The sequence below is a fragment of the Filicampus tigris genome, chromosome 7 (assembly GCF_054856515.1).
Source record: "Filicampus tigris isolate MCC_2025a chromosome 7, RoL_Ftig_1.0, whole genome shotgun sequence".
Lineage (NCBI taxonomy): Eukaryota > Metazoa > Chordata > Actinopteri > Syngnathiformes > Syngnathidae > Filicampus > Filicampus tigris.
The window spans coordinates 6,300,304-6,310,397 of record NC_141223.1 but is presented as its reverse complement, the minus strand read 5'-3'; the positions used below and the strand labels follow the sequence as shown (position 1 = coordinate 6,310,397).

The 10,094-nt window shown below is 40.4% G+C and overlaps 2 protein-coding genes across 5 annotated transcripts; both read right to left on the bottom strand.

Moving 5' to 3' along the window:
* Positions 1-284: 284 nt before the first annotated feature.
* On the bottom strand, positions 285-3,031 carry LOC147144577 (uncharacterized). The gene is made up of 7 exons (XM_086036557.1): positions 2,590-3,031; positions 2,270-2,337; positions 2,154-2,174; positions 1,858-2,052; positions 771-914; positions 589-653; positions 285-508 (listed from the first exon to the last, which is right to left on the bottom strand). Exons 2-7 carry the CDS (start codon positions 2,319-2,321, stop codon positions 455-457), a joined length of 531 nt encoding a protein of 176 aa, XP_085892683.1. The 5' UTR covers positions 2,322-2,337; positions 2,590-3,031; the 3' UTR covers positions 285-454.
* Positions 3,032-4,358: 1,327 nt separating this feature from the next.
* Positions 4,359-9,935, bottom strand: tmem25 (transmembrane protein 25). Of its 4 annotated transcripts, XM_086036554.1 has the most exons (10): positions 9,912-9,935; positions 9,425-9,549; positions 8,479-8,585; positions 7,742-8,083; positions 6,875-7,165; positions 6,653-6,784; positions 6,548-6,581; positions 5,977-6,077; positions 4,968-5,054; positions 4,359-4,880 (listed from the first exon to the last, which is right to left on the bottom strand). In XM_086036554.1, the coding sequence occupies exons 3-10, from the start codon at positions 8,558-8,560 to the stop codon at positions 4,807-4,809; spliced, it is 1,143 nt and encodes a 380-aa protein (XP_085892680.1). In that variant the 5' UTR covers positions 8,561-8,585; positions 9,425-9,549; positions 9,912-9,935; the 3' UTR covers positions 4,359-4,806. The 4 variants fall into 4 exon arrangements, with proteins under 4 accessions (XP_085892680.1, XP_085892681.1, XP_085892679.1 ...); XM_086036555.1 differs by lacking the exon at positions 9,912-9,935 and having other exon boundaries at positions 9,413-9,897; XM_086036553.1 differs by lacking the exon at positions 9,912-9,935 and having other exon boundaries at positions 9,425-9,897.
* Between the last annotated feature and the right edge of the window lie 159 nt (positions 9,936-10,094).

The window sequence follows — 10,094 nt, the reverse complement described above, 5'->3', positions numbered from 1 at the left end:
GGCTGACATTACAGTATGGAGTGTCAGTGTATCTGCACATATGCTTGACGTTCCCAAAAGTATATGATGCTCATGTTCCTGGAAAAATTATGCTTTTAGTTACGTAGCATTTTATTTTTGTCATTGTTGTGATCCATCTATATTCTATAGTACTTGTTCACATTTTCGGTCATAGATGAGCTGGAGACTGTCGCAGATGATGTCGGGGTGCCTCCTGGACTGGTCATCAGTCACTTGCAAGGCACACAGAGAGTAACAAGAAACAACCATGATACACTGCAACGTCTTGTGTCTGTTAAGTTTATTAACATCACTACACAGGAAAAGCAAAGATAGATGTGAAACTGTTTGATGGCGGGTGAAGGGGACGAGATATTGATATAAAGCTGTGTTCAGGACCTGGTGCTTAATTCCATGGGCACGCTATATTTTATGCGGGTGGGCCAGCAGGCTGTCATTTGTCAGCGAGGGTATCATATATTTCTCTACGACCACCTGTGTGTTTCAGCTGAGGGAAAACCAGACATCAGTTATTATTCATTTTTCTCAGGAGAAAATGGCATCGTTGTGGTTTGAGATTTAGTTTACCTCCTGGTATTCAGCATTTGGGACTCTCCTCTGTGCCAAATATGGAAGATTTTTTCGATCAGCGCCTGAACGGAAAAACACATTTAACACAGCAACAAGATCTACGAATATCAACATTGTTTAGTTCATAATGTCCAAAATAAAACATTTGAAACAGGGACAAATACAGTAGATAGATTTACTTCTGTGTTGAGAGGCGATAACAGAGGTGTGAGTCTGTGATACGGCGAGATAGACAGCCACTATGAGCACAATGGTAGCCATCAAATATCCAACAGTTAGACCTGATATGGACAGCGGGTCGAGTTCCACGCAGTTATCACAGGCTGGACCAGAAAAAAAACAACAACAAAAAAACACAAGTGTGTCGATGCAATCACAGGTTTAAACGCATTGACATGAGAACATTGGACTTCATTCATCGAATATGTTTTTTTTTTCAAGACTTTCGCTTAAAGTTGGAAAGTACACGCCTTTGTGAAAGTCATGAAAATTTCAAATTTGCACCTTGTGACATTCAATAATGATTTATCAGATAAGATAAAAATGATGCTAATGCTCACAACACATGCATGCATATATCTGAGTGTCAACATGCATGGTGGAGCAAAATCATTACTTGCCTATTATTTCACTCTAGGACAGTGATTCTCAACCAGTGTGCCGTGGCACATTAGTGTGCTGTGAGAGATCATCAGGTATAAAATTAAATGATCCAATGTCAATTATTTTTACAAAAAATACATATTTTTTTTCTCTCTCTCTCTCTCTCTCTCTCTCTATCTATCTATCTATCTATCTATCTATCTATCTATCTATCTATCTATCTATCTATCTATCTATATATATATATATATATATATATATATATATATATATATATATATATATATATATATATATATATATATATATATATATATATAACAGACAAAACAATGAAATCCTCTTCCACTAGATGCCTGAAGGTACATAATTAACCTGTATATTCTCTTTTTGTGAATAGTTTTGCTAAGTGATGTGCTGTGAATTTTTTTTTTTTCGATACGACATATGACATATGACATGTGACATATGTTCCTTGGATTAATAAAGGTTGAGAAACACTGATCTAGAACTCAGGTACTCCGAATTGCAACTGTAGTTCTGTGTCAATTGCTGACAGTGATGTTTTAGCATAGATTTTTTGGCCGTGCTACCAGCTGTAGAATGTACAAAACAATTAAAAAGTCCAAATACTGTTGTAAAGTAGTTGGTACAAGAACTTACATCTGAATTTCACGAACATTTTCTGTCCACTCGGTTTTCCCGCTTCATCCTCACATCTGTATTCTCCAGAGTTTTCATCTTTGTATTTTAAAGGAAACATTACATTCGTACCATCTTTTGTCACCAATTTGTTTTCACCACACAAAATAGTAATTTCTGCAGGTCCAGGCTTCACTTTAATGTCTGTGTTTGATCCTGTGAAGAACATAAAACATCAATGAACTCATATAAAGTATTTACCGTACTGTGTCTTCACATTAAGTGATAGTTAAATAGAGTCCCACCCCTTCAATTACCTTCATCACACCAGACAAAATCTGTGGGAGTATTTGGAAAGAATATAGAATGGGCCTCATTAAAAATGTAATGAAATGTCTCCAAACACGTATGAAGACAGATAAGAGAATCTCACCAGTCAGTGTCCAAACGACCAGAAAAGAAAACAGAACAGTGCAGCTTTTCATTGTGTCATCTCTTTTGCTGGCAAAAGAGTGAGAAGTTTTTATTGTGTGCATGGATGACAGGAATACCATTTTTACTTTAAACTTGGACTGAAATTACTTTCATCGCCACATACAATACTTTCGTACACAAGCAAGTGATACAAATATGAAATGTCAAAATGCCATAATATCAGGTTTAAATGAAAACACATACTATACTTCAAAGCCAGTCCTAACAGAAAAATATTTCAAACAAACACAATACAATATCAACATTGAAAATACTGACCATGACAGTCGTGCTCCTGGTGTTGTGACTTATTCTTGTCTCTGTCTTAAGCTGTGTGAGTGGGAGGAGGAAGTGAGTGTGATTGGCTCGATCGGCATAAGCTTCACTGTATTGTTCTACATTTTGAAGAATTTAAAAACAATACAGTATAGGTATTTGTATAGTTGGGCTTAGTTAGACGCTATTTTATTGTTACTCAGTGGCAACAAAGTAATTTCCTGTTTTTCTCTGTTATCTACAAAGAAGATTGCACCCACATTTCTGAAATAATGTGACACGCTTCTACTCTACGTACTTCTGAGAAGTACAAAGACATACAAGAACAAATACTTTGTTAAACAGGAAGTCAACCCAAACCATTTTTTTTCAAGAATATGTTCTATGCAGGGCCATTAGTTGAAACAAGGCATTCAAATTAATATTGCGTTTGTGGAATAAGACTTAATCCACCCGTTTTCTAGCCATCTCTGGGAGCGGCCATTTTGTCACTTCTGTCGACTGAAAATGACATCACAACTGCTCAGGGCTCGGATAATGACCAATCATAGCTCAGCTTCTGAAAAAAGGTGAGCTGTGATTGGTCATTATGTGAGCCCTGAGGGTCTGTGATGTCATCTTCAGTTGACAGAAGTGACAAAATGTCCACCCCCTGAGATGGCTTAAAACGGGTGGATTTTGTTGTTTAACTCATATTTCATATTAATCATATTGCCTTGTTTCAACTAGTGGGCCTGCATACAAAATATCTTGAAAAAAATATGTTTGGGTTGACTTCCGCTTTAAGTGCTTAAGTATATTTGAGTCTTTATGTTTTACTGTTACTTACCTAAAAAGTTGAATTAGTACTTCTACTTTTACCAGACTTTTTTTTCCACACAAGTATCTGTACTTCTACTTCAGTGCGTTTGCCAGCTCTCTTACTACTCAAGCAAACCCAGTACTAAATGGCAGAAGTGGGCATGTTTTAGATGACTTTAGTGCCTACTACAACGGAGAGCGCGAAAGGCAAAAAAATAACAACAACAAAATAACAACTGATGATTTGTTTCAGGAAATGAAAAGACCACTTCTATCTGGCAAGGCTAAAACAAAGTATGTGTTTTCATCAATAACTTAATGCTGCGGGGTTTTTGAAACAAAATGTTGTTTGCCTTTTGCTCATGTGGCAAACTGTCTATTCTCTCCCAAATGCATCAAAGGTGCTGCAGGAAGCAAATACGTTCACCCACAGCACAACACAGCTTCCTGTCTGAACTGCTGCTCAGCCACAGACGGCACCTGGTGGTGTCTCACTCCCAAAACATATACATATATACGTATACATATAGATAGATAGATAGATAGATAGATAGGTAGATAGATAGATAGATAGATAGATAGATAGATAGATAGATAGATAGATAGATAGATTTTTTTTTGGGGGGGGGGGTAAACTTTATTGAATCAATTAACGAATTGTTACAGGCAAATGGCCTCAGACCGCTATGTGACGTGTGCTGGAGTGGAGGGAGAAAAACCCGGAAAAGAAGGGTTGGTGTGAGCGAGAGAGAGAGAGAGAAGGAGAGGAGATCAGAAAATAAATAGAACCCCGATTGCTAAGCGACTTGACGCCTCGTTTCTTTGTCCACCCCGCTGACAGTCAGTTCGCCCTTTACCACGGTTTGGAGCTGATACTACTGACTCAAGCCTGATAACGGAAGATAACAACCAGAAACAAATCTTTTTAGCACCCTCTGGTGGATGTCAGAAGAGCCACAGTCCAGGCGAAATATACTCATGTTGACTTTAATTCAGTATGATCTTTATATGCAGCAGCATAAACTCAACTGTTATACAGCGCAAGACACTTTCTATATAATTTATATATAAATACATATTTTGCATCAAATTAATTTGTAAAATCACACACACAGTATATCATCTTGGACATTCTGGAGTGTGCATAGCAGAATAAAGGCATTCCATTAAAACAGCAGGAAAGACAACACTACGGGCAAACGGTTACAGATGACATGGCAACACATCAGTTTTGGACGAACGTTTAGTCAATACAATTGTTGAAGCTGAGATACCTTCTATGATCCAACGACGGCTTTATTGTATTGTATTTTGAGCCAACTTGATGAGGTACAAACGGGTGACAAATAGGTGACTTGTTGCAGAGTTCAACTAGTCAGGCATGCAGCTGTATAACTCGCCAGGTGCCACTGAGGTTAGTCAGAGCCAAATCTCCTCACTGCTTGTGCTATTCACCTTGTAGATGTAGCCCACCATTGGATATCTGGCAAAGCCTGGGAGTGACGGGGAACAAGACAGGACAGTTAGAGAAATGACCACACGGCTACACACAAGTAATAAATGCAGAAGCGCAACCTGACCTCTGGCAGCGTAGGCTAAAGACAGATCTTCATCCTCCTCATCTGTCTTCTTCTCTGCCCCACCGATTTGCTGGATGTTCTCTCGTGCTTTGGCAAGCATGTACAAGCATTGGAGCAATAGATGAAATATGACAAGAGTGTAAGCGGGTCGCAGAGTTTGACGGGAAATCATTATTGGGAATATTTAGATCTATTCCGTGGTGATACTGTAGGTGTATATTTCATTGATATTATTCTGTGAAACTTGCATATAATATAATAAGTAAAATCATGTCACATCCCTATAATATAGTTATAAATAGTTTACACACCTCTTGTTCAAATGGCAGATGAACCATTTAAAAAACTTTTCAAACGTTAATGTGACCTATAACCACTATAACTCCTGTTTTTAACTTTTTTGAAAGGGTAAGTAAAAGTAAATATCCTAATGTGGTTGCACAAATGTGCACTCTAGAAAAAAATATATATATATTTTTTGTTTTTATTTCAGCCAAGTGCGATAGTTATAGATCACATTCATGGAGCCAAAGTTCCCTTTTTTTAATGACAAAAACCTGGCATTTGAACAGGCCTATGTAAACGTCATACCCACTGAAACAGTCAAATGTGATGTGTCTGTAAAGTCAAAACACTGTTTGTGGACTGTACCATGCAAAAGTCTTAAAAATGAAATATTCTACAACTTATGCTCATGGGTGAGCTGGGGCCTAAACCCAAGAGACGAGAGGCGAGAGTCAAGGTACACCCTGGACCGGTCGCAAATCAGTCACCGGGCTACAAACTCGACAACAAGCCATCTACACCTAACTCATATACTATGGCTGTTTTTGGAATGTAGGCGGTGAACTGTTGTACAGTATCCACAGAAAAAGATACAGAGGAGAAGGTGATTGCAAAATTGTGGTTCCGTTTTAATTGGCTTGATAATAATAACACTAGATTATATACTATAATGAATCTCAAATATCAAAGTTTTTCTATTTTTGGTACAGAACCATAGTCTTACCCTTTTTCAAAGTGCTGAGGTCATTGAGCTGCATATTGGAAGGAAGAGACATGTTCTCTCTGGGGATGTAAGTTCTCACTGCTTTCAAGTTGGTTGAGTCACTGGGCAGATAATACACCAAATGTAAACGTGAACACCGAGGCCCCTATTTTGGTAGACTGGCATCCATGCGCTCGGTGTAAAAACGGGCACGACTTCATTTTCCAGCCGGCGCAAGTCTAGTCTAGTTAAAGGCCACGTTGCATTTCTCTGGGCATTCCGAACATAGAGTTGCCTCGCCCTCGACGCAGCCGACAATTTGGTAAACAGAAAGTAGTCTGCGTAAGGCGTAAAAATCATTCAGCGTCATCATTTTCCTGCCGGGGCAATGTTCAGTATGACTTTGAATTTGGTTTAGACGCGCTACGCCTCATTGGGTGTTCCGGCACATCTGCAAATTTGGTTACAAAAAGACTGGATGTTAGACTCGGGAAAAGCAGGTCTAACTCGTGGTGCGGGTGCTATAATGCAGTTTTAGTGTATTTGATTGAAGCACAGGCTGGAAACGAACGTTCCACATTGTCCAAGTTACCTTTTCTTAGTCATTAAAATCTCCACCGGCTCCTCTGTAAAACAAAATAAAGAATGTTACGCTGCTAAAGAATTGTTACAAACACACAAGGGACTCGTGTCTTACCAATCGACTTTCTCGTTGGTTTTTGCATGAGGCAAAGGACAATCAAGCTGAGGATGAGAAGGGCCATGAAGGCCATGGACCCTCCTGTTACAATTCCTAGCATCGGCACTTCCACACGAGATCGCAGGAACTCTGGAGAACCGACAGAGTAAGACTTCTAAAAACAATCTATGGTAGTTAACTCTTCTGCCCGCCACCCCACCCCCACCCCCCGCCAATGACCTGCCAGTGTGAGGTTGCTTTGCGTTGTGCCCACACCGTTGCTGGCATTCAGCGAGATATTTCCCGATAGGCTACTGAGAGTGACTCTCAGCGTGTGATTGGTCAACCAGGGGTAGCTGTGAGAGTCGTGGATGAGGACGTCTGAGGTGTTAGCCACCAGTAGACCCGACTGGTCCGCCAAGGTGAAGGTGGCTGGCGGGTTGGACTGAACCAGCGCAAAGAGGACTAACAAAAGGCCGGGGTCTGAGGTTTCACTGGAGTGTGCGCTGACCCTGATGATATCAGGCTGAACTAGAAGAGTGAGGAAAGAGTTAATATGTCTCTCCATGCTTGTGTGGGGTTTCCATCACGAAAGCATGCACTCAAGCTTAATTGAAGACTTTAAATTGTCAAGTGGTAAATATGAGAGTGAAAAGTTGCTTGTCTATATGTGACCTGTGATTGGCTGAGGACTTTTCCATGGTGTATTTATGTATTTAATATTTACAACTATTCAGGGCTCAGGTAACGACCAATCGCGGCTGACCAGTTTTCTGAGGCTGAGCCGTGATTGGTCGTTACCTGAGCCCTGAGAGGTTATATCATTTCAGTCGACAGGAGTGACAAAATGGCCACCGCCTGAGATGACTAAAAAGGGGTGGATTTTGCTGCTTAACTCATATTCCAATATTAATCAGAATACCGTGTTTCAACTAGTGGGCCTGCTGGGAACATATTCTTGGAAAAAATAAGTTTGGGTTGATTTCCCTTACTTATTCTTTTTTTTTAGTTTATCAGATAACAAACTAGCTTGGTGCTTGGCAGACGTAAATAGTCATTATAGCTGAGCGAAGAAATATTGTAGATAAATAATTCACTGCCACTCACATTGGACATTGAGTGTGACTGTGGCATTGTAGCTCTCCCCTGATTTGGGGTTCACTGCCACACACACCAGCTCTCTGTCCCACTTTCTGGCCCGCAGGGAGAATGTGCTGTTGTGATTGGCTCCCAGCCTCGTGACCTCAGAGTTTTTTGTGCTTGTCATCACACGACGCCCTTTGGAAGAGCGCAACCTCTGCCGCTCACCATTCAGGTACCAGCTCAGCAAAGTCGGCGTATGAGTGGGCCAACCATCTGAATGACAATTGAACCTGTGTATCATGTTTTCTCTTAATGTCATCACTGCCTGACGATGTCCGTCAATTTTGGGGGCGGGTTCAACAGCACCTGTGGGGACAGAAACTAAAATGTTTTTTCCTATATTTTTATCTAATAAGAATAAATGAAATGTCAAGTAAGGGATGGTTTAACAATTGTAAGATTTATTCTCAAGTTAATCACGTATGTAATTTTTGAGTGCTACTTTAACACTACCATGCCAACTCTGTAAAAAAAAATCTAGCAAGAGTTGGTGGCACTCAATGAATTGGTATGGTGCTTTATTACTCACTCAGACACCATATTTCATGTTGTTTGTGTTTGGCACAGCCCATGATTGAGATAAACTTGAATCATCACCTATGTTAAATCTTGTTTTGTGAGATCAAGGAGGAGCATTTATTTTGAAAAACTACTTTATGTTTGACATTTCATGACAGCAGTCAAGTAACAGCATACATCACCTGCCCAGGATAAGGCCAGTGTGTGAAGAAACACCACGGCCCGGGAGCCTGATGACCACCTTCTCTTGTGCACATTATCCATACTACTACAACATACACACAACTACCTGTAGGGAGAGATTTAGTTTGTTATTAAATACAGGCGACCACGGTGTTTCCCAAATTTGATTGAGCCAAGGCATATTTTGCATTAGAAAAAAAACTACAAAGAACATCACCTTGCTGTAATAATATAGCCAATTTTCAAAGATGAGAAGTTGTGGATGAGCAACAATTCAGCTTCATATTAAGCTACATCATAACATTTGAGATATTCTCGTTAAAGGTGTGTTGAATGGCTTTGTACTCGTTTGAATTAGCAGCAAGTTAGCAACCCTCTATAAAGCGCGCTGCATAGGTGCACTGACTCCGTTTACCATTTTGATCAATCTGGATTTTCATTTGTTAGATTATGAAAGTACATTAAGTATACAATTCAAGTTCATTCGGCACTTGCTCGTTAACATGAACACGAATAGGGAATGCAGATTTTGGGTGCGAGTCTGAGCTCAAGTTACTATACTTTTGTTGTAGCATAGGTTCAAGGTTCTGTTATAAAGTCTTTGAAGAGAGTAGACGAGGTAATGTGAGCACAGAAATCCTTTATTTGTTTCTGATGTGATGGTGTATAATGTAAACGCAGAGACCTCCATTGCTATTTGGGTCATATTTGATCATTATAAACCTTTGTGACGCACACCTAATAAGCATGATGATGAGCAAGGTAATTGTATGCACCCATGGGCCTCTAGCACTCGATGCTTGGTTTACACTAACAATCCAGAATGGCAGTACAAATTACTGCAAAGGCCCAAACATATCCAAGACTACACGCATGGTTAGTACAGATGTTTGTGCTGAATACATTTCAACACAAAACCTCCATCGCACTCACAGACGGTGTTACCTCAGCCCTTTCTGCAAACTCTGCTGCGATTCAGCCTGCCGGAGGTCCATGGCAGCACAGAAGCGAAGGATGGTGATGAGAGGAAGGCAGCCTCTCTGACTCAGTCGCCCTCCCATCTGTGTCCACTCATAGTCACACATAGAGAAACACACGCACACGTTTTTCTACGGGATGTGGCACCTCCAGTTGCTGCATTCAGTCAGATGCAAAGCTAGCTGACTCAGGCAGTTACGCCGCCGCCACTGAGAGGAGGCGAAAGTGGGAGGGAGAGAGAAGGGATTCAAGCAGCTGAGGGGATGAGAGAATGAAGCGAAAGAGGGGGAGTGAATGCCCAGATGAAGAGAAAGTATTGCTCTGGAAGTCACGAGCAAAGGAGAGGGGCAGATATTTATTCAACTCTGGTGAAAAAAAAAACCCATAACCTTTCATTCTTGAACATCTACACTCTTGTTAAAGTCGCCAGTCACCACTAATACACGCCACTTACCTGCTCGGTGCTCTATTATTTTAGGCTGGAATGTCTCCGCAGTGTATTTGAGCAGACATAAGCAGCAGCGTGCAGAGCACTGCAGCCTGGAGAGTTGCAATTGGTTCACTCAGTGTGTCTTTTGTTGACAGAGGTACCGAACGTCAAGCCAACTTTTCCCTCTCATTTTTTTAATCACAATTT